The sequence below is a fragment of the Thunnus albacares genome, chromosome 8 (genome assembly GCF_914725855.1).
Source record: "Thunnus albacares chromosome 8, fThuAlb1.1, whole genome shotgun sequence".
NCBI classification, from domain to species: Eukaryota; Metazoa; Chordata; class Actinopteri; order Scombriformes; family Scombridae; genus Thunnus; species Thunnus albacares.
Window position 1 is genome coordinate 14081018 of NC_058113.1, and position 24950 is coordinate 14105967.

General features: G+C 38.3%; 1 protein-coding gene across 3 annotated transcripts in view; it reads left to right on the forward strand.

The window, feature by feature from the left end:
* Positions 1–24950, forward strand: part of LOC122987145 (F-actin-uncapping protein LRRC16A-like) — a 76111-nt gene that overhangs the window by 28075 nt on the left and 23086 nt on the right. For all 3 annotated transcript variants that reach the window (XM_044358840.1, XM_044358839.1, XM_044358841.1), the window contains exons 3-17: positions 1070–1120; positions 7092–7151; positions 9223–9344; positions 10555–10652; positions 11154–11224; positions 11521–11594; positions 11806–11881; positions 16953–17041; positions 17757–17851; positions 18855–18941; positions 20567–20670; positions 21561–21638; positions 22208–22284; positions 23611–23715; positions 24166–24235. In XM_044358840.1, coding sequence (XP_044214775.1) covers positions 1070–1120; positions 7092–7151; positions 9223–9344; positions 10555–10652; positions 11154–11224; positions 11521–11594; positions 11806–11881; positions 16953–17041; positions 17757–17851; positions 18855–18941; positions 20567–20670; positions 21561–21638; positions 22208–22284; positions 23611–23715; positions 24166–24235 — 1257 coding nt within the window. The remainder of the gene's footprint in view (positions 1–1069; positions 1121–7091; positions 7152–9222; positions 9345–10554; positions 10653–11153; positions 11225–11520; positions 11595–11805; positions 11882–16952; positions 17042–17756; positions 17852–18854; positions 18942–20566; positions 20671–21560; positions 21639–22207; positions 22285–23610; positions 23716–24165; positions 24236–24950) is intronic.

Genomic DNA, 24950 nt, shown 5'->3' on the forward strand with positions numbered 1-24950 from the left:
TATTTGTGTTTTCTCTTAAGAAGATAGATGGCAGTGTCCCTCTAATACTTTTAAAGGTCAGCTTGTGGTGTGTGGTGATATTTTTTGACAGGAAAATTACCAGTGTCTTGGCACGTGGAGGCTAAGGCAGCAGCCATGTGTACAGTTAGTGTCATAAGGCCTGAAAAGCCTTGGCTGTCCTGCACATGACATCAGTTTTTAAACAGCCCTTTATAGACACTGAACTTGTTTCACTTTTAAAAGTTAATATTTTTTATGGCAGTGACATTTGTTCCTCTGTTGAATTGTCTTGTCTGTCAAAGAGTTTTATACTGTTATGCTGATGTACTAGAGAGACTCAAAGTTTGAGTTATTCAGTGTACGCAGCACTGGAATCTCTCTTAAAATGATGTCTTTGTCTGTATTTACACATTCTTAGTCACATGAGTTGTGCAAATAATCTCTATAACAATATCACATTCTACGGCAGCCATCTCAATAAACCAGCCAAATGACCTTTCAGGGCTGCTCGTCTGGATAGGAATGTCAAGTTTGTGCATTCCAGTTGTGCCTCCTTGAGCTTCGACTTTTCCTTCACAACTCGGCAACAGAAGCAAGTGTAGTCCTCACCATGTGCTCTAACAATGGCAGCTGTTGCGCAGTTTGGTCAGCAAGCAAAGCTACACAAACAAAAAATCAGGAAAAACACATTGACCCATGATGGCCTCACTCAGACAACGGGTGTTCCAGTAAAAACAAATGTATCTTGGCTACATGCAATAAACGTCTGGGTGTGTTGTGCTGGTTGATACAGAACATTTATGTAAATGATTTTGTGATAAATGTCTGTTTACATGTTCAAGTAGAGAGGAATGTTTCTCTGCATTGTCATTCCTCTGTTTTTTCTCTACCTTCGTACTGACAGAGCTGTTTCAGAGTCACGAGCCTTTTCATCTTGATGAGTCAACAGGAGAGCTCTTTGTGCTCTGTGTCATTTCCTACTTTTTGTCGTTCAGAGTGTGTATTTACAGCGACAGAGTGTATATTTACAGCTACATACTCATTATTCACTCTGTTCTCTCTTTCTCAGGCTCTTGCATCTCACCGAGCCTACCTCTTGACGGCACGTATTCCCACCAAGGTAAGAGAAGCAACTCTGTCTTAAGTCCGTTTTGTGCTGCAAAATCAATGGAATTCAACAATTTTTCTAGTAACTACTGTAAAAAACAATATATAGTAGCAGTAATAGAGCATTATGTCTGCAAATATTCATCACAAATTCAATGTTGGATGTTACTTAGGAACCTCTTCCTACAGCCCCACACAGTCTTTGAGTTATGACGTGTATACAACAGTTACGTTATGCTTGTGTGTTTTGCATGGCTGATGAGAGTAAACGAGGGTCTAAAAAAGCAACTCTGTGTGCGCCTGGTTGCAGCGCAATTATACAACTGGTTGAGAAGCCTGTTTTCTTTTTAACATGGAACAGTGGTGGCATAATACAGCGCAGATGGCAACTGCATCACCGGCAATGAAACATCTGTCATCATCTCTACCAGCATCATTGTCACTGCTACCACATGAAAACCAGCAGAGCAGTAACACAGTGCAGATGTTCACTAAAACTTTCAACAGCACCAATTCAGCAACTATTTCTATCACTATTGCCATTACAAAACTTCACATCAGACTCATGCCTCTCTGTTTTGAACCCAATGGCAGGGTTTAGCCTGCTAAATTTTAAAAACAGACCTTCAACACATGAAAATCCATGAATGCACTTTAAAGTACAGTGTGTTCAGATAATATATGGAGAAATAAAGTATATTAATAAAGAGAAAAGTTTGTAGACATCTATAGGCTATATATTTTGGTATCAGTGTGGTTGGCGTACAGATCATTCAGCTTTAAGTTTCCAGGGCCAGTCTTTCATCAGCAGATAGAATTTCCCGCATTGTAATGAAATTGTAGATGTTCAAATTTGCATTTTTTCTAAGCACTATAAGTAATTTTGTATTGTCATTGGAAAAAGTTGACAAAAACTTGCTTCAAGGACTGTAAATAGAGAAAAATGCCCATCTTGTTTTGATTGATCAGCCCCAAACCCCAAAGATATTCACTTTATTATTGTGTATAACACAAAAAAAGCTTTATATTCTCACATTTGAAAAGCTGCAACCACTGAATATTTGGCATTTTTGCTTAAAAAATGACTAAAATGATTATTTGATTATCAAAATAGCTGCTGATATTTGTTATGTATTTTTTCCAACTAATGTGTGAATAACTTTATTTGATTAGAATTTAAATATTTTCTCTGTTTATGTGAAATGATCACAGGATATAGTTACACTTAATAACCACATACACACACACATACACACACACACTAACCAAAGCACAGATTCATAAAACATAAGTCTGTAAATATGTGTTTTACCAACTGGTGATGCCTTCTGGTAGGAAAGAGTTGCACTTCTCAGTATTTTCTCCAAGTTATGAGATCACATAGCATAATTTCTTGTTCCAGGTCCAGGAAATATTTACTAGCAAGTAGCGCCTCTAGTAGCTGTATTCTTTCCAGTCAATAAGATGCCTGCAGGGACAGTTTTGGTGATTGATTAGTTGCTTGAAAACTGATTTATAGGTTTACTGGGGGTAGGAGAGGCCATAAACATTCAAGTTGACCTTGTTTCACATTAAGTGTTTTTCCAGTATTATGAGCTGCAGGTTTAGGATCTGTTTATTTAGCTGGCTCTGCATCTGGTTTCTGTCGGTGTGATCTCTTCTGACCTGGAGGGATTAGACACCTGCTTTATGAAGAACTAACCTCCACCCCCCTTAAACAACCCTCCTCTCTACTATGAATCCTATTTCTGTCTCACTGTGCTTATACTGTATGTCTCTTTTGCACTTTTTTCTTTTTCTTTGTCTCCTTTTCTGCATCTCTTCACACTCCTCTGTTTTACTCTCCTCTCCCTACTTTGGATGTTTTGTACTCTTTTTATATTTGCGTGATCAGGACAACATGATAAGTCTTGCTGCAAACTTTTCAGCGTAGTTATTGAACTTTCTTAAGGTGAATCTCGTAAATTTGATTTAGTGACATGGGGTGATGAAGTGTGTAATAGGTCTGTCTATCTTGGATGTGTTTTTTACACACATGAACTAGACGCCCTCCTTCGGCAGTCAGATCTTTTGCAACAAATCTGCATCACCTTCCCTGGCTCTGCTTAGCCAGATTACAGCCACAGATCACCTTTGCTCTCTTCTCTTTCCTTCCCTTTAAGCCCTTTCGTTCAGCTTTCTCACTCTCATCCTCCCATTCTTTCCCTACAATCCAGATTACTTCCTTCTTACACTCTTCACCTTCATTTCCCTTGGCTCCTCAGCCCTCTCTCTCTTCTCCCTCTGTCTCTTTTCCTTTATCGCTCCATTTTTCCTTCCCCCACTCACCACTGTGCCAAAGGTCAGCAGGGATAACCTACAATGTCTGATTCTAATCCAATTGAATCTGGTGCTTTTTATCTTAAAAGTAACTGATGTGTCGCATCCTCTCCAGGAACTGTCTGGAACTAAAGACTATTTTCATTATTGATTAAGCTATGGATTATTTTTTTTATTATTCGATTAGTCGTTCCGAAAATTCTTGCCTTTGAGAATCTGAAACCAGGGATCATTTAAAAGTTTTGCTTAATTAAGTAGTAATCAGTTATCGAAAGTGTTCTTAATTCATTTTCTGTCAATGTGAATTGGCCATAGTTTATCTCACTAATTTGAAAGTCATGCAGAAGGAAATAAAAGAATCAAATTAATTACTTATTGACCAATTTATTAAAACTCTATTTGAATGAAAGATCTTTTTTTTATTCAGATGTCCACTATGCCACCAGTCGTGCAAGTGCTGGGTGTGTTCTTGCTGCATACTGTCATTGTTAAAAGATGAAGCCTGCCAGCATTGATTAACATGAGCTGACTGTTACAGTATATCTCCTTGCATATTGATTTTTTTATTATGTGAAATCTATATTACAGTGGAGATGGCAAATGAAGATTAGCCTCTGTTAATTGCTTCAACACATGAGCTCTTGAATAGACTGTATATAAAGTACATCCTCTGTAGATTCAGTGGTTTTGTTTTGTTTAATCAAAGCTAAGACAGTTTTGAGTGTTTATGTCAGAGATGCATCTGAAACACACAAGAGAACAATCTGCAGGTGGAGATTTCATCAGTATTACTCTCCTGAGGGAAGCCGAGACCTTGATATTTAAGTATTGTAAGGCAGTAGCAGTAAACCCTCAGTTAAACACATTTCTCTTCTCTTGGTAGTAGTTGATACCCCCTCTAGCTCTCTCATATACTTATATAGTGGGTTTTTCTCTGTGTGTCTCTTTACAATTGATGGTTGGGTTCCTCTTCAGAAGCTGCAGGGCTTTACAGTCTGTCAGTGTCTCCTCCCAAATACACGCACACATTCTCTCTCTCACACACACATTTATTCATCTCTCTCTCTTTTCCTTTTGTCTGTGCAGCTCTTGTAGCCTCTTGCTGCTTTATGCGTGACATGCATATACACTACACCTTTAATTTTCTTCTCTCAGCTCAAAGTCAGAAATGAGAGTTTATGTAACAAAACATCACAATGAGCATAGCTCATTAATTAATGCAAAACATCTCATCTAATCTAATGCAAATAAGCCTGAAGTAATAGTAATCACAAGCAGAGAAATGTTTGTTAATCCTACTAATCTGAAAATCTGCAGTTTACATAGTTCACTGTAACAGAATCCCAATGTTTAAAAAGAAAAGAGGAGGATAGCAGCTAAAGTGGCAGATGGACAATGAACGAATGAGTGAACGAGGCAATTATTCAGGCATTTGGTCACTCCCTGCCCCTGCCAGCATGATGTCTTGCCATTGGCTAGAGCTCATATGTATCAGGATGCTCTCTTATCATTGGCTGACGTTCGCATTAATATTCTACCTATGCCATTTACTTGTATGAAATGTTCTGATTGTCCAGAACTTGAAAGAGGTCAATGTTTACTGCATACTGTACTGTATTCTGCACTACCATACTCAAATACACTGTGAGCTAACAGATACACACTTGTGTTGCTTTATTAATTTATTATAAGTAATTATTAAATACATTCTCACCTGCTCTGTCTGTGGTTGTGTTTGATGATAGCTGGTAGTGATCTTTCATTCAAGATGATACCTTTTGATGAGTTTGAGGTGTTATTGTAAAGTTGCAAAGTGCTGTTGGTCTGTTATTAAAGCAAGTAACATTTGTTGAACAGTGGATGAAGTAGCAAATTATGGGATAAGGGTAAATGCTGAATGCTGTTTGCTAGCGTTAGCTAACATTAGCCACCATTAGCTATAGATCATACCAGACCAAGGAAGGAAGTGGAAGCACAAACCCCTGAGTGTATTGAATAGAGTAAGTGTGTGTTTTATTATTTATGAAGTTAACTTTTAATTTCTAAGAGGAGAATATGTTAATTCTTATTTCAGAAGTTATACTATTGCTTAAAAACAAGAATAATCTTGCATATTTCTGCTGCTGTCACGTTGTCCTTGTTAATAAGTTGTCTGTCTCTTTGTTTAACAAAGGAAGATGTGATGAACTGAGCGTTGATTTTTTATTTAGTGTCATTGCCTATTAGAATTTTTTCCTTTTTGAATAATAAGTCTGTTCAGTTAAATTATTGAATATAAATTGTGTGTGTGTGTGTGTGTGTGTGTGTGTATGCATGCGTGCATGCGTGCATGTGTGTGCGTTTACATAGTGCCACAATCAATAGAGAAACTGTTATTGTGGAGTTATTTCTAGATCATAGACCAAACATGAGTGAATAAACCACAGGCAGTGCTAAAACACACACACACACACACACACACACACACACACTGCATACTGTAGTCAGACAGTAGACAGACAGTCTGCTTATCCTCTGTCTCCTCTCATCTCTGAGCCAAGCCTCAGGAACACAGCGCCCACCTGGAATAGTCTGGCCTCGCTCCCTGGCCTGCCCTCAGGCACTGTACTGTGTGTGTGTGTATGTGTGTGTGTGTGTGAGAGAGAGAGAGAGATAGACAGAGAAAGAGAGAGAGAGAGCAGGAAAACGGTGTACATACAGTAGTAAACAGTAGTAGGCTTTTGTATGCACAAGTTCTCCTTCTCACATAAAAGGATCTCTTTCTCTGTCCTTTTTAGGTATGGAAAGGCAGACTGCTGCTTTTCTTTGTAGTCATTGTCATGAAATGTTCTCCTGAAACAGAAATAGAAAATGTGGATTTAAGACTGTTCTACTTGTCTTTAGCTTTTGAGTAGAGAAGTGAGGATGAGACCTTTTTCCGACTTACTTTCCATTTTCTGTCAGTGCAGCATTCAACTCCTGCTTTATTAAAACAATTCAGGAAGCAAAATATACACCACTGAGGAAGAAAAAATATTCGTACCCACATGCAAATCAGAACAAATCCTTTCCTACAAATGAGCAGTAAATCCTAGAACTGCTGCATATGAAATTAATTATGTTGGTTGGGATTGAGTAGCGGGATAGTAGAGCTGATTAAGTTTAACAAATAAGTGACTGTATCTCATCCCAGTCTTAGTTTTCCTTTTAACCTACAAACATGTCTCATGTTGACCTGAAAAACCATCGAAATGTGTGAGTCAGTGATGAAGAAGTTTGCACAGGAGCTGAGAAAGAAACAAGAAACGACTGCTTCCCAACCTATTAATTATGGAACAGACATATTTTTACACAGCATTCCCCAGACAGACAGTCACTGTACTAGATTCTTGTTATTAGAAACAATTTCTCTCATAGATATAGAACACATACTGTTGTTGCTATAGTTAGTATAGTAGATTGTGTCAGTATACCTGTCATCCACTGATTCAACTCTACACTCTTTACCTTTCATATTTTGTAAGTAATGTTTGGAGCAGACTTATGAAAAGATATGGTTCATACTGTAGCAGGTGAGAAAAAGTGTGTTTACATAGTTTGTGTTCAGTTATACACAGCTGTTTGGATAATCCTTGTGTAAAGTGTATGTTTTTTAATGATATTTTTCTGTGCTCTTTTCTTTTTAGGTGGAACACTCCTTTAATTATCTGGAGATCCAGGGGATTGCTTGTAACAAGCCTACACAGGTACAGAACCTTGCACCAAAATTAACAGTGTCTAACATGTTCAGAAATATTGAATTGAACTTTACCAGGTTTACCAGGTCACCACATATCTTTGTTATATTTTTATTGAAATTTGGCATTTCATTCACATTCTGTCTTTTTCCTCTCTATATTTTAATTTCACAAATTTTACTGTGAAGTTTCCACTGTTGAATTCTGACAATAAACGTATTAACAATGACAGAAGAGCCACATAAACTAAGAAAAGAAGGCTCGAGTTCGTTAAAACTGGACCCAGGAGAGAAGCAAAACACTAGAGCATTACAATACTACTTTTTGTACAGGGCAATATGCACTTGAGTACCTATGTGTTTTATTTTAACAATCAAATTTGGGAGGAATTCTCACCAAGATTATCAAGTGTAGCATCCTATATTCGCCTGATATACTATATAAATACTAGTAAATGTGTACAGAACCACAACCAAAACTATTGCTAGGAAACGTCTTTCCTCTCTAGTAAGGTTAAAGGTCAACATGCATTTATTGTCTTGCTCAGGGACACTTTAGCAGGATGGATGTTTGCTGATATGGGTGCTTGAACCTAGGGCTGTATAACGTATGCTCTATCATTTATGCTGTTGTGTCACAAATCACACTCTTTACGGCGATATTTTTCATCATTTGGAGTCTGTCCATCTTTTGCTCAGATTACATTAATAAATTACTCTTCTTGACTTTTTACTTGCAAAGCTTTTATTGCACTTACAGTAATGTAATGAGTTTAGTTGTCATCAACTTGATAGAGAGCAGAGGAGCGCGATCATAAATGACAGCAAAACGCAGTAGAGACTATTTTTATTTATGTTATTTACCTACAGTGCACTTGTTTAATTTCAGCTCAGTGTGAGAATCTCCACTGTGTTTTTCTGTCATTTACGGTCGCACTGCTCTCCACTGCTCTCTGCTGTTGGCGGGGCTCAGCCGTCCGTAAATGATCCTCACACACAGCGCAGCAGAGGAGAGACAGTGAACCAGGTGAAGTACTCGAGTTGACGACAACCAGACTTGCTACGTTACTGTAAGTGCAATAATCAGAAACCAGGACCAGGAACTATTTATTAATTGAATTTACAGAAAATGTGCTATATTGTGATGTGTATCGTTATCGAGATATGAGATTTTGGTCCTATTGCACAGCCCTACTCGAACACAAGTCCTCCAGTTTAAGTCTGTAATCACAACAGATGCTGTAGCTGGTAGGAGATGGACAAATATGAGAAAATGGAATGTAAAATATCTAGAATGCTAGCATGATCCTTAAAAACTCATTTATATGTGAAGCACGTAAAAATAACATTTCTCAGGCCCAGAAATGATAGCTCTGGGATAGATGTTCTCCGTGTGGAGAGAACTTCCTTTTGACTTTTTGACCACAGCTGGCTTGCTGTCAGTTAGCATGATCTACCTACAAAATATGATAATCTGTCACTAACCACACTGTTCCTGCAGCTCAACCTCTCTCCCACTCATCTCGAGAGATGTCAGTCCTCTTAATATCTTGTCTGATGGTCTCCTGTGTTTAATAAGTGCTAGCAAGGATTATGTTAATTTTGGCCTACAGAGGTGGCACGTATCCAGTTACATGCACATGCGTTTGCATAATTGCTGTGAACACTGAAATGGTTAGCCAGTCTTGGTAAATGTCATTAAATCTTTACTTTTACTTAATGCAAAAGATATTGGTGGATGGAAGGATGTGATACTCATATTATTGCTGGGTAGATTCAGTTGATAGATACATGGCAGTAGATAGGTAGAAAAGTAAATATGAAACAGGGGAGAGATGTAACTGCATGTATATAACGTACTGACACATGATAGATTCATTCTATTCTTTCACTGTCAATAAACTCTTGTTATAGACTTTAAACTAGACTGACTCAGTGGATGGTAAAGAGCAAAGAAAACACTTATGACCAACTCTGTTTTCTAGCTAAATGAGTACAATTGTGGTTGAAGCAGGTATACAGTAAGTGGAACCATTTATGGTGGTATGGATCCCTAATTACACGTATGTCTGTCCTTTTAGCTGTTCATAGAGTACGAGCGTGGCTCCTTCTCTCTGAAGCTGCTCTCCACAGAAGAGGTCAATGAGGTGGTCGCTCACATAGGAAACTGTCTGCTAAGGATATGTCCTGGTTTACCACCCAGGTGAGTCCTACCTTTGTGCCTGTGTATGTGTCTAGTAGCCATGTATGTATATATATATATATATGTACCCATTCTAGAGCTGCAATGAGCAGTTGATTAATTGTGTCAATCAATAGAAAATTAGACAGCAACTAATTTGATAATCGAATAATTGTTTCAGTATTATTTTAAGCTAAAATGCCCAAAATGTACTAGTTTTAGCTGGTAAAACGTGATGATTTCAGGTGTTTCTTTGTCATACATGATACTACACTGATTATCTTTGGGTTTGGGGCTGTTGGTTGCACTAAAGAAGACATTTGAAGATGTCACCTTTGATTCTGGGGAAATTATAATAATTTTCTGTCATTTTATAGACAAAACAATTAATTGAATAATTGAAAAAATAATCTGCAGATCAATCAAAAATGAAAACAATTGTTTGTTGCAACTGTTCTGTAACAATTCAGGCACATTCAGCTCACAGTATTGCTGTTTGTGTTTGTACAGTTTGTGTGTGTGTGTGTACACACTCTTTGGTTTACCATGTTACACAGGGAAGCACTAAAAATGCTTCCCAATTCACAGAAGATAACTTTGCATGATAGACACACACAAACACTTTGACTTGATCTCATGTTAGTATCTAACTAGAGTATATTGGAAAGGCCATTCCACCGTCTAGAGGACTGTCCTTGTCAAGATGACATTGAAGGTCATCAGTCTTCTTCTCTTTCAGTGCTTTGGCTATTTGTGTAAACTTTAACTTTAATAAATTACATTTGTTTTAAGTCACTCTCTTGCATGGAGTCTTTGTCATAATTTTGCTATGCTACATATCGAAACCTGAAAAACTTACTTCCATACTGTACTGCGTACTGTAATGCGGATGTTAATCCCATTAATATATTAAATTGAGAACAGGAAGCACAAATATAAATGCAGAAATGATCACTGAGGTAAAAACCACAACTTTGTGACCTTGACTCGTGAACAGGACAAAGTCTTTGACTTGACTGAGAGGCTGATGTTTGTATTTTTGAGCTGCAGTCGATTGTGTGATTTAGTTTCATTTCATTTTAGTTTATTAGAGTACTCAGCAGTACTCAGCAGCTTCCTGGTAGCATTGACAAGCAAGCTGGTGAGAAAGTAGCGATTTTGCTTGTTTCAAAATATTTTAATGGTATAAGAAGCCTTCATAAATATTATGTTCTGGCTGTGCTCTTTTCAGTAAAGTGATGAAGAGACTCTGCATGGAGCCTCCTGACAGGCTGACCTCCCTGCAGACGCTGTGGGAGAACAACAAACCTGCTGAACCTGGACCCTGCGGTAGGAACCTGTAACTCTACTCTAATTACTGTGTGCTTCTACATCCCATCGCTGAAATGATGTATGATGTGTGGGTGGGTAGAGTCAGATATGCAATAAGTTTGAATCAAGGGTGTAGTAGTTTTACATGGTAAGTCAAAGAAATTGTGTTTAAAATGATTGCAGTGTCAATTTACATTCATTTTTGTACCATCTATATCTCACAGTTCTTTGGTAAGCCTGGGCAGCCTAAAAATGATTAAAAAATGAGGTTTTGAAAGTTTTAACTTTATGCAAACATGAAAAGTTCACATTCAAAGTCTGTAATGATTTGCTGAGAAAAACAACAAAGATAAAGTGGAACAGGAAGTTTAATATTCACAAGGTTTTGATAAAATCTTTGTAGTTTCTGCTTCCAAGATTACAAACACAACAAAGTGCTGTTTGGCACAAAGTCACATTTTGTTGGAGAATGTCGATCTCTTTTTCATGCACTAAGTTTCTTTCTCTCTCTTTGTGTAGGTGGGTTTTCTCAGATGTACAGATGTGTTTGTGACTGGTTAGGGCTGCCTTACAGAGAAGAGGTTCAGTGGGTCAGTATTATATACATTCATAAACTGCATAAAACCTTTGATGATTCGAACAGCCACAACAGTATATGAATATAATACCATTTTCCTCACATGTGTATGTGTCACAAGAACTTTTCTCTGTTGCTCTTTGTTGCCTCTTGTCTAAAATGTAATCATCTATTCTCTAACTGTATATGTTTCCTTTGCTCTGTGCAATCGCTTGTTTCTATATGCCTCATCAAGAGTTAGCAGATGTTTTTATGATAACAGACATGTTTGTTAACACTTGCTTTGATAATTTATTGTTCTCTTTCCAGGATGTAGACACCATCTATTTGACACAAGACACCAGAGAACTCAACCTACAGGACTTCAGCCATCTGGAGAACAGGTCAGTGTTTCCACAGAAAAGTGGTTCCAAACATTTGGTGGAATAAGAGAAGCACAAAACTAGAAGAAAGAAGAGGTACTGTAGGTGTGACATGATTTATTCTTAATGTGAAAACATGCTGAAGTCACCACCTGGACTAAGGCGCTACTGATTAAGACACATGTTTAATTGAAGTTATGACCTTTTCTCCTCTCTGTGTGCTCCTCCTCAGAGATTTGGTGGCCATAATAGCAGTCCTGGAGTTTAACCAGTGGTTCACCAAGCTCTCCACCAAGGACTACAAACTGGTCAGTTCCCCTTCTTCCACCGTCTTTGTCTGATTCTGCTCACTGATGATGTATTTTCAGAGTGGGGGTCTCAAAAACACAATTCTGGTAATCATTTTGGTATCTGACCATGAACTAGATGGTATTTTGTCATGTTTTCTTTTCTTTCTTTCTTTCTGTTCTTTGTAAAGATTATAATTTTCAGTTTTTGGTTAAACTGTTTGAGAGAGGTGTTGAGTAGACTTTATGGTCGTTTACAAGGCTGTAGTTTGTGGTGCTGTTGAATTGTGTTGAGTTATACTGAGAGATGTTTTCACGTATATCAATGATGGTAGATTAAATACTATAGAGGCGATAAATAGGTTAAATAGGTTTTTATTACCTCTTTTAATTTCCCATTCTGATAGTTCCTTTATCTACTAACAGGTTGTCAGACATCACTGTGCATTTCAACATTACGCTGAATAGACAGGATTATTGGCTGCCACAAAATGGCAATATAATCCAGATTTAATCCCATCTCAGAATTTTAAGTAGTCTGGAGAGTCACTACTTCAGACAAATAGATAGATGTGTCTGTCTGCCTGTCTGTTTGTTTTCTATTCCTGTCACTTCTGTAAAGGTCCTGCTTCCCACTTCCGTACTGCACTACTACAGTACCGGTGCAGTGGTTTCTGCTTTGTGTGTTACAATATTTGTTGGACTCCCCCCCCCCTCAATAAAACTGGAAGGCTTGTCTCTGCACATCCATCTGTCAAATACCACATCTCAAGTGATAGGCAGTCTAGACACCAGCAGATTGTGAAGGCAGAATTTTAATACTCTGTCATGGCAGTTAAAATCTTGCATGTAAGGAAAGGTCAGAATTTCTAGCTGGTCGTGTAAATGCTGCTGACATGCAAGGCTGCAAATACTGATTATTTTCATTATCAGTTAATCTGCTCAATATTTTCTTGAGTAGTCAACTGACAGTTTGGTCAAAAAATGTCAGAAAACAATGAAAAAGGCCCACCACAATTTCCCAAGGCCCAATCTGATAAATTCAAATTACTGTTTTTTTCTTACCAACAGTTTCAAAATAAATTTAATTTATTATACCAGACTAAGAAAACCAACAAGCAACTATTCACATTTGAGAAGCTAGAACCAGTCAATTTTTGAAAAAAACAAAAACAAAATCAATTATTAGCATTGTTGCTGATTAATTCTTTGTTTAAGCATGCTATTGTAGTAGGAGTGTATGTATGTAGGAGTATCTATCCCCTCTATGTCTTCCTGTCTGCATTAACTTCTACATGTATACCTCTCACTCCAATTTTGCCAAACTGTGTGTATCTGCCTGTAAAGAATATTTTTTTCCCTTTGTTTCCTGCATCTTCCCCTCCTGTCAGTTGACTGAGGATCAGTCCAATGTTCTCGTGTGATAAGACTCTTAATCCTAACGAGACAAAGGGGCTCAATGTCTTAGGCTGTTGCCCCCCTGCAGCAGTCCATTACCAACTCTCCGTCTCAAGGCTTCGCTCAGTCTCGCCAATTACCACACGCAGCTTCCTTGGTCCAAACAATTATCTCACCCCTCTGTCACAGACAATTCCTTTTGTATTAAATTTTAAAATCCTGTCCCTCACCACCATGCCATGTGCATGTTTATGCACAAATTCTCACACGGGTACGCTGTGTCTGACGTGTGTCTTTTCTATACCAGATTAGTTTGTATTATAATGGAGCCCAAGGCTTTTGTCTCAGTAAGGTGTCAGTCAGTGCATGTTTATTCAAATGTTTTATAGTGTTTAACTTTTTGGCGGGTGTGATGTTAGCTATAGATATTTCTTCTGTTTTGAACAGTGGGTTGTGTGTGTCTTGCAAAGACACAAGGTGGGTTTGTGAGCTTATTGGGTTACTGACTGGCCCTGTTTACACCTGGCATTAAGGTGGAAATAGACAACTTTTTTTTGCCTTAACTTATCATTATGAAGTAAATGTTTATTGCACAGTGTAATGGCTATAGAATAATGACACCATCGGCGTTTAGATTGGTTCCCTAAAAGCCTCGTTTTAACTATGCAATTTTGTCTGCCAATGGGTATGATCTCCAGGGAAAATGAAGGCTCGATTTACGGCACAAAGGAAGTGTGTCAACCTTTGTGCAAACAAAAGAGGAAGAGGATAGCGCTTTTGTTTTCCCTGGTAGCTATCGGTAGCTATATCTCATAATAATTTGTTAGGTGGCCAACCTCTTTCTATTGTCTTATCGCTATATGATAAATGTGGAATATTGCAAAGGCAAATCTGATGACATACTGCTTATATCTGCGTACACTATGTTTTAGTTGCATTGAGTTTACGATCTGAATAAACTTGTCTTTTGATTTCTAGGGGGCTTTCTTCTGGTTAGCTACAGTAGCTAATGAGAAGAAAGCCCCTGTAGTTACTTGTTTGTGCGAAACAATGACAGTACTCAAACTACACATAAAACACGCTGTCTGATTTCCATTTGGGACGAAAAGTTTTGTTTTGCCTGCACGCCAATATCTTTGCAAACTACTACTTCTTTTAATTTCCAGCAGACAAGGCATGGAAAGTGCATTGCTGCCTCCCGCTGGTTAAAAACAACAACACGTTTGGTCTTTGCAAATATAAATGACATACGGGTTTATTTGCATATAGAGTGGGGAAGTGAGATCTGATCACAAGTGTCACTCGAGACACATGTGGACACACATTCTAATAGCAGATGTGAACTGACATACTTAGAGCTGATCACTTCTGATTGGATCACCCAAGATGCACGTTAATGCAAGGTGTGAACAGAGCCACTGAAACTCCTTTGGTTGTTTTTAAGGCAAATGTCGTTTTTTCCCATTTTTTTGTCGGTGTACATGTGTTTGCACAGTGATAAGGTAGAACCTGGAGAAACAAGGACTGCACTGATGGGCTCTGAAGCATGATTTTGTATTGTTTTTGATTATTTGCCAGTGGAAACAATAACAAGTTAGAAAGAAGAGAGGAACAGAGTGAAAGAGAGGAAAAAGACGGCAAACAGAGCAGTGAGACAGAAACAAAAAGGTCAGTACAGAGTTCAGCGGACAGACTGAAAGGGAGAAATGCCAGATGAATAAGGAAATTAGTCAGAAGTTATCAGGAAAGAGAGATTGAGAGATTGAAAGAATGAAACCCAAGAGAGAGAGAAGAGGAACTAGAAATTACAGCTTGGGAAACCAATCTGCACTTACCACAACCAGACATAAACTAGTTAGTTCCTGTGAAATTTACAGTGTGGACATGCAGAAGTTCAACTCGAGGGCAACGCTGGCCGTCGGCTTGTATCTGTGCTGTTGTAACCATACAGTATGATGGGACAGTTTCTATAGGGTTATTTAAAACAGAACAGTGTGTGGATTATACAGAAGAAAGAAAAGTGAGTGTGAGGAAGCTTTGGAACAATAAATGCAGAAGCTTAAAGCCTTTAACTACCTCCATCAAACTGATAAGAAATGCGCAGTAGAGTGGATAATATAACACACATACACACAAACAGCTGGCTATCACAGCGACAGATTATGCTGCTCATCCTCAATTCAATCAGGCTGTTTGTCTTGGAGTCTAATCAAGATGCTGAGCCGAAAATGAGAAAGGAGGAGAGGAAGAAGAGACGACAGCAGTGATAAGAGGACTTCTGATTACCTCATAATCGCACAGTATTTATCCAAAGCGGGAATCCTCATGTGTGATATTTCAGCAGTATGTAGGGTCAGAACAGCACAGCATGACAACGCTCTTTTTTAATGAGTGGTAAATGGTGCAATACACATGCTGACAGTGTCACTGTGCCGTCCCCAACAGTTTTATTGTGACTCTTGCGAAAAATACAGCCTCCTTTGTATGCTCTCTGCCTCTCTGCTGCGCTATGACCGACTCCTCTCTCCCCTCTTTTTCTCCATTTCATCCATCACTACCCTCATATCTCCTTTCTTTCTGTATTATGTGTCATTCCTCGCTGCCCTCCCATCATTCTTATTCCTATTCTGTATTACAGTTTCATAGAATAAACATGTGAACAACAGGCGCTTTCTTCTACAATATCTCTCCCTCTCGTTGTTTCTGTCTGTCTTCTCTCCCCTCTTTCTCTCCCTCTCTCCCCCTCACTGTAGATAGCAGCCTGGGACAATGTCGCCAGTGTTTTGGCCACACTGAGGCTGCTGGCTGAGAGAAACGGTCCCTTATAGCAGGAATGTCAATTACCAAGAATAACAAGGATTCAATGGTCCAGTAAAGTTCGGTTATTACGACAGAGAATGTTTGTGTTATGAGTTGGTGTAGATAATTAGAGACTTGCAGTAAAACTGCAATGAAACGGAATGTGTCGACATGTTTGAGTATGACGTAGCACACGGTGAACTGGGTCAGTGAACATCTAGGTAGGGCATGAACATCCAACTGTTGAATTTTTAATTCTGTCTAAATATGAGTGCTTTCGCTCCCCCGACTCTGTCTCCTGTGGTGCTCAGACTACAGAAGCGAGACAACTTTCTCCCTCTGAAGTGCCAAAAGTCTGCTGTCCCCAGTCTCTCCATGTCACGCATGGATGGTCTTAAAGTGAAGGAGAAAGAATTCACTTGTATGCTGCTTTTTTAGGTTCTACAGTAGAGTTTTAATTAGCATAAATGAACAGCTTTCTGGAGCGGTTTCACTGCATTTTGCACAGGGAATCATCTGTCCCAAAAGTACATTTCTGTGTTATTTCTCTGACCTTGAATGTTTCAGTCCAAGCTTTGCTGCTCTGGTTAAAATAGCATTTTTAGCCTTGGAGCTGGTTCAGTTAATTAGTATCAGTTTTATGGGGGTTTTTTTTGATAAAAAGTGATGAACAAAAGTGCTTAATAGATCAGTGAGCTAAGATCTACTGAACTGTTTCCGTCCTTCTTGCATTTCATATCTCTCACAATCTACAGTGTTATAGAGCAGGAACAATAACTATAGCAAGTTTACAGAAGGCGTTACAATATTTTTTCCTTTTTCTTTTTGCATAATATTACCTGTAAAATTATGCACAACAAAAATTGGAATTGTGTTTGTATGTGTGTATCTTTAGTCTGCAGATGTGTGCGAGCAGATCCTTCGGGTGGTATCAAGGTCCAGTCGACTGGAAGAGTTGGTTCTGGACAACGCAGGACTCAAAACGTGAGATTATGCATATTATTAAATGACAAGTGTAAAATGTACTGATTTAGTTTTTGAACACACTGGAATTAAAGTATCAATTGAATGATTATCAAAGCAAGAGAAAACTGTTTGTGTCTGCAACCAAGGAAATGTCATACATATACACATATTCCTGTGAACTAAAGAGACTGGAGCACACTGATTAATTCACAGCCTTTAATGGTTAATCAGAGTCAGAGTCTGACTCTGATGAAGAAACAGTAGTGTTGAAATGTTAGTCTGTTTGCACAATTAAAGGATGTGAATTAATCAGTCCCTTTTGTTCTCTGGAAGTCTGCTCTCCTTGAACTGAGAAGCACCTGACTCAGCTGCATTTTGCTGGAAGATGCGCAGAGAACCCTGTTTCCCACATATTCCTGTGTTGTTACAATACTTAATTTCTGAATTTGTACCTGATGTGAAGTTGAAAAGCTAAAAGTTCCCCATGCATGTTGACTTGGATACATGCAGCACCTTTGCGGAGGGCTTTTAAAGTTGGCTGGATGTCTACTTTTTTTCAACTCTGTGAGGGAAGTGGTTTTTAATCCTGTTTCTATGAATTCAGATGTTTGAGAAGATTTTATTTGTGTTGAACACATTTGGTTACCTTTACCAAAGCCAAAGCAGTTTGATAGTTTGCATATGTGCATTGGTCATACAAACATAATGTCATACAGTCTCTCACACTCCACAGTGATTTTGCCCAGAAGCTAGCTGCTGCCCTGGCCCATAACCCCAGCTCAGGACTCACCAACATCAATCTTGCCAACAACCCACTGGAGGACAGAGGTGCGCTATCTGCTCTCATCTATAGTCTAGTGTACTCATCAGGAGGCAGGACAAGAATAGAATAAACAGTCAGGATAAAGGTCATTCATGTGGTAACATACTGTTTCCTGTGGCTTATTATTCAAGAAAAAAAATCCTGAGCATCAGGTTTGACAGGGACCTCTTCTATAGTGAAATATTGAATACATTAAACTTTCAGTACTCATTGAACAATGACAACTATTAAATGTTCAGCATATTTCTGTTTATACTATATAAGCTACTGTGGGAGGTATGAAGTATGTTAATATAGACAGTTATGCTTTCTGTTGCAGTACATTGAGTGAGAAGTTTAATATTTCATCACCTCTATCCTTAGACCTGTCAGTGTATCCAGGACACATGAATTAAACATACATTCCACCAAATATTCAGGAAGGTGATGTAAACATATAGTACAACAGATATCTGGGGCTCACCAATCTCTGGCTTATTTGTTCTCATTTAACATTTATCACCACAATCTGTTGAATATTTTCTCATTTAAAGAACAATAACATATTTTCTGACATTTTGGCTCTTTGGCCTTGATAGATATTTATACATTAGACATTTTTTGCATTTATATAGAATAAATCTTGTTTTTGCCTGTTCAGTAGTCACTGAACTGATTACATAATACATATTACGAAGAAAAGAAGCTGACATAAGGAAGTCATTTCAGTTGCATTGGTGAGAATTGTATGTATTATTGGCTGTTTTTATTTAAGCAAGGTTTGTTCATAAAACCCTTGGTAATTTAGGCAACTTTTAAAATAAATTTTGACCTACTGTAGCAGAGAGATAGAAATTGGGTGATGGCATACAGTGTTAATACATGTGTTAAATAATAATCTGTATTGGTAGCAATAAAAAAGATATTTAAAATGATAAAATCCTAACAATCATGCTGGCTTTGACTGAAAAAGCTGTAGCAGCATCATGAGATACAACTGATGCTTCTGTTTCATCTGTCTTGCTGCAGGTATCTCCTCCCTCGGTGCTCAGTTTGCCAAACTTCGTATGGGGCTCAAGCATTTAAATTTCTCCAAAACCTCACTATCACCCAAAGGTATGTGCTGTCTTCCCCTGTCATTTGTATGTATGCAGTTGTTGAAATGGGTGGATGGGTTAATGGAAACATTTTGCTGTTTTGAATTGGAGTTGATTGATTCAGTAACATATGGAAAAATAATATAATTATTGCATTGTGATCAGCTGGCATTACTGTTTGTGTTTTTATTTTCATTCTCCTCTACAATCAGGTGCAATTCACATCCTCCACTAATCAGATTGCACTTACAGCTGTGATGCTAATTAAACTTAATTATTGCACTGTTAACTGCATGTGAGTGAGAGGAAGACAGAAAATTATGTATTTTAATATGTGGGATTTGCAGAATGCGTGTTTTCATTTGCTTAAACGCTGCTCACTAAACCACTTTACCTCATTCATCAGAGCTACAACCTCTTGGCATGATGGAAAAGTCCTTCTGCATTAATGACCTTTAATGAAATGCCATAAAGAAGCTGATTGTGCAGAAGCTTTCAGCTAAAAAAATGCAGAGGATGTGTAGTTGTTGTTCTCATAATTTTCTAGATTAAATGTGGTTGTTGTCAACAGTCACTTACAGGTGAAATTTCCTCTTGGTTCTCATCCAAAGCAAGCGCTCCAGCACCTGGCACTGTCTTTTAGGGATACACTGTAAACATGCTTTGCTCTCAGGCAATCAATAAAGAGCTATCATATTCCACAGTGTAGGGTTAGTGAGAGAGCTGCTTTAACTGAGCCCTGCTCATCTTGCTGAAGGCCCAATCCATAATCCAAACCCCCAAATGCCCCAATGCTCAGAGCAAAGGAAGAGGATTGAGGACATGATTTTTTTCTTTTTGTAGCACTGATTTGGTTGATGTAGCTTGTAATTGAGCAGATTAATCTTTTGCTCAGTTCAATTTCAGTTGAAGTTGAATGTAACCCAAAGGTGTTGAAATATTTGCATCTATTGCAATAATCTCCAATACTATTTATTTTACCTTTTTATTTCTCTCATTTTTCCTGCATCACACTGTTTTTCATCTCTTCTCATCTGTCTAGTCAAATCAGTCACTTCACAGTCATGCCATGATTTACTGGCAGACAGCGTCAGGAATTGACAAAAGTGCAAGTTCAGTGTGACAGCCATGTGACAGACGTGACTCGAGTCGGTGATTGTACGCATAGTATGTCGATGTCACGCGCACACACTGTGCAGAAGACACACTCACATTTTCTCTCTCTCAAACACATCCTTATCATTTGAAGCATTTTGTTAGGTTGCGTACAGTTGTTGTACCAATGTTTTAAAAATGATTAAGTACAGAATTATGCCTTTATTACATTTATTTCTTTATGTATCTTTACAACTTAAAAATAAAGCCTCATACTCAACATAGCTTGACACTGGCAAAGGCATAGCTTTACATTTACAAAACCATGAGAATGCATATACTTTTTACTTTCCATGCATTCCCTCTGTAGTCTGATCCTTTTCTTTCCTGTCTTCACCCACTGCTCATTTCCTCTGCTATTTCCTCCAATACACTGTCAAAACATCAAGTGGAGATTTGATAGTTGTTATAATGCTGACGCTGCTTCTGTATGTGTATGTGTGTGTGTGTGTGTGTGTGTGTGTGCATGTGTGTGTGTGTGTGTTTTAGGGGTGAACAGCCTTTGCCAGTCACTGAGTGCCAACCCATCCATCCCCAGCAGCCTGGTCCATCTGGACCTCTCAGGGAATATCCTCCGAGGAGACGACATGCAGGTACACACATACACACACACACACACACAGCTTCTCACTCATCTTAAAGCTAGTATCGATAACACTTAATTGATTGAAACAGTTCAGTGCTGCAGTTGTGAGGAGGCCTTTTCAGACTGTTATAAATCAGTTAGCATGTCACTGTGCTGGAGAGCATCGACATCTGTTCAGTGACAGGGACTTGGGAAAAATGCTCAACTGTAAGGCTGCAAATCACAATCCAGTGTAACAGACACAATCACATCCATCACAGTGATATACTGTATTTGTAGCTGGGAAGCAAATCATAAAACATACAGCCAGAAGTTATTGTCATCAGTGACAGAAAGTATGGTTTAATTTACATTGTGCAAGAAAACACTTACTCCTATTACTGGTGTAGCTGGATTACTAAACAAAGAAATTAATGGTTTCTGTTTTTCCCCCCAATACCCTGAACATGATAAGCTGGTATCGGAAATGAATGAATGAAGATTTTTTACTCAACTAGACTATTAACATCATTTTCAATTTAGTTTGAGCTTTAAATGAACGTGATATAGGCTCCATCAGTTTGTAGAAAGACACAATCACAGTGATATGTTAAAGATCAGCTTCTAACAAATGATCGGACAGATATGTAGACATGAAATTTGTGAAATATTTGATGGAGGTTTGATGTGGGAAATCAGAAATGATGGAAAGGCTGGAAAATAGTTAACTGACACAAAAGCACTGATACACGAACACATTAAGAAGCATTTGTTATCATGGTCGACACATGCATCAAATTACAAAGATATTTTGCAGAACGGTGATCACATCTCTCTACAGTACATTAACAAGGCATCTGTTTGTTTTTTAACAATTTGTGCTGTGTTTTGTTTTTGTTTTATGCTTTTTTTTTCTAGCATTTCTACCATTTCCTGGCTCAACCCAACAGCCTGGCAACCCTTGACCTCTCCAACACCGACTGCTCATTGGACCAGGTGAGTCAGGAGGCACGCTTATATGATATACTGCTTTGTGTTACAGGAATAAAGTAGCTAAATTAGAAGATAAATGGGTAAAGATGAATAAAATAAAATAAAAAATACAGAATTACTTTCTGTAAATAAACAATGCAATTAGAGTTGTACCTAATTATATTGCATTGTAAGATGTGTTATCCATTGATGTCTGTGTTGCATTGTATGTAATCCAATGGTATACACCCACTCAACCTGTGTTGCTATTCACTGCTTGTGTAGGGGCCTGAATACTGTATGTGATGTATTGACGTTGGTCTGAGAGCCAAATACAGCTTATTGATTAGTCTGAGATGTAGCCAGCTGTCAGTCTGTCACAGAAGATATTGATTAGCTGCTCAATCACGTTCTGTCTTTCTCACTAAGAGCCAGATATAAATACATTTACACACTTTTAAACACACAAGACAGATACAATGAGATGAAGAGAAAAGGTTTTAATGTGTATAGAAAAAACAAAACAAACAATACTTGAGACGTTTTATTCAGTTATGAAGTGAGGATGAAATTGTGTGTCTGTTTTTTCCCAGGTTTGCTCTGCTCTTTTGCGAGGCTCAGTCCAACACCTCTCTGTTCTCAACGTGTCAAAGAGCATCTTCCCTCACAGGTGAGAACCCATCTGGGTTTCATAAAATAGGTATCTGACGACAAGGGAAGCACATTAAGCAGTGTGGATCACACAAATTGACTTGTCTGCTTGCACCCTTTTAACCCTGCGATGTTAAACAAGATGTCATCCATCTTTTGATACACTTAGCTGACCCATTTACACATCTACCTCCTCCTCCAGTCACGCTGAGTTCTGTATTATTATTTTTTAAATACCTACACTTTATGGGCTAAAACCATGCATGCATTTCAAATGATGTCTTGCAGAAGTAGTCTGTTTCTCAATAAAATCTTATCCACAGCTGCTACCTGCATCTTTTTGTAAATTTGGGACATTATTACGATGTCAATTTATAATTGTCAGTTGCATTCCAAATCTGTTTTCATATGAAATCAACTCCTGCACATTATTATTCATCAAGTGATTTCTAAAAGAACAATAACCTGTCAGACTTTACCATAGCACTGTGCAGTGTGTTTCTAATACAGCATCCCACCAGCTGTGATTTTGTCATCTCAGCTCATTGTGGTTCTGTCCATGCACGTCTTACAAAGTTTGTTTTGGCCCCAAAAGGCAGATATGACTTGACATGACAGACTTTTTACAGTACAGTAGTTCCCAGTAGCTGGAAATGCAGTCACTACCTTGGTATGCGACACCTTCTGGTGGCCAAGTGCCATTACAAACAAGAAAGATGAAATACAGGATAGGTGAGTGCATACATTATGTGTAACAGATGGGTGAGGGGTGGAGTTTTCTTCCAATTATTATCTCTCTTTCCAGTGTGTCTCAAGGGAGTTGAGGACTTCATCAAGGGATGAGGGGAGCAGAGGATGGGGGAAGGGGGGTTGGAGAGGGAAGATGAGCAGAGAAAAGGTGAGAAGAGGACACGAGTGTAGCAGAAGTGGGTGTATAAAAAGGGAATGGAGGCGAGTGGATAGTGTGGATGAGGTGAACAATTGACAATGTACAAAGCACAGTGGCAGAGGGTTATTTTTATCATTTTCATTTAATATCCTTGAGTTATAGATGCTAATAATGTATCCAAGACTTCAAGTGCTTCGGCTTTTGAAAATCCCTTCTGTATCTTTTGTTTTGTTTTGTGGAACATTTTCTCAAACAACAGATCAAACCTAAAATGGATAACAGGTTTTCAGGCCATGACAACTTACCCTGAATGTGGGTTGAATGAACTACATCACAGAGTTTTATAAAAGAGGTTTAAAAATTGTCTGAAAAGTTGACATGTTGTATTTGAAGTCCTTGGCATATCCCTCTGGCATTGTTTTATTTGCTGCTCTCTCTCTCTCTTTGTTTCTGTAGGAAAGGCAAAGAGGTGCCTCCATCATTCAAGCACTTCTTCAGCAGCGCCATGTCTCTCAGCTCCATCAACGTGTCAGGAACGAAGCTGCCGCCAGAGGCCCTCAAGTGAGACAACGATTCACTCACATTTAGTGTATCTGAGGAGCAGCTCCTTCTGTCCTTCATGTTCTGTAAATGCTGCAAATGGTTTTAGCTGTAAATTTTTGTAAGATTTTCAGGTAAAAAATTATCACACAATGGAGCTGCACCACACTGACAGAACAAAGACAAATATAGAGATGAACTGAAAAATATAAAGCCTTTTCTTAAACAGTACTCAGTCCAGAGAAAGTGAAAGTCACAAATAGGTTTAACCTGCTACCTAAACAATTTCTATATGGTTTTCATCCTCACCAGCTATGATTATTATACTTACAGTAAGTCGGGGATCTGTGACCAATGTTAAGTTACATGAAGAAAGAATTTCAAAAGTCAAAATTATATCTCTTAATACCTTTCCAGTTTTTCATGATTTCTGATTAATCTTAATGTTTTTAATTGCATGTAATATTGTAGAGCTCTACTGCTTGGCCTGGCCAGTAACCCCAGTCTGAAGGATGTGTCTGTTGACCTCAGCTGCTGTGAGGTAAGACCCATGGAGATGCACTGAACAGTCATTTCCAAATTATTTTATTTAAATTTAACATATAGTATCTTTATATCTTCAATTTGCACATTTATACCCTTCTAGCAGGGCATCATTCTCTTGTAGGTACACTCTCACTGGTTGTGTTTCCTATTTTGCAATGTAGTGATTCCTGTCGATGTGTGAAAGCAGTAATATTCATTAGAGATGACTTAAGTGTTTTAAATTGATGAATGCATTGACAAAAGTGTTTTTCCATGAGCATTTGCAGAGGACAATAGGTCTAGATCCCACAGCTACAGTTAAATGTCATGCACAGCACAGTGATGCTGATGGTAAATCTGTTCAACACAAAGGACTCCTGTTTTATTATGAAAGCACATTTTAAGTACAATGCTCCAAAATACTGTGAAATCTATCTAGTGGATTTTAGAGGGGTTTCTGTGCTATACTTCATGTTTCTAGTAGTTGTAGCATATGTTGAAGTGCCTGTGTCGGCTAAACTTTGGTGAGTGTGGTTTTTAATAGTTTGGAGGTAATACTCCTCCAATGCAATCAGCTTTTTTAGGATCCACTCCAAAACCATTTGACAGGCCAGTGACACCGCTAAGAGGCTATATAATGGAATACTTGGCAGACAGCAGGTGGGGGGTGGAGAGGGGAGTGAGGGGGGGTGGTCTCTAATTGTTTCATCACATCTCTCTCTCTCTCTCTC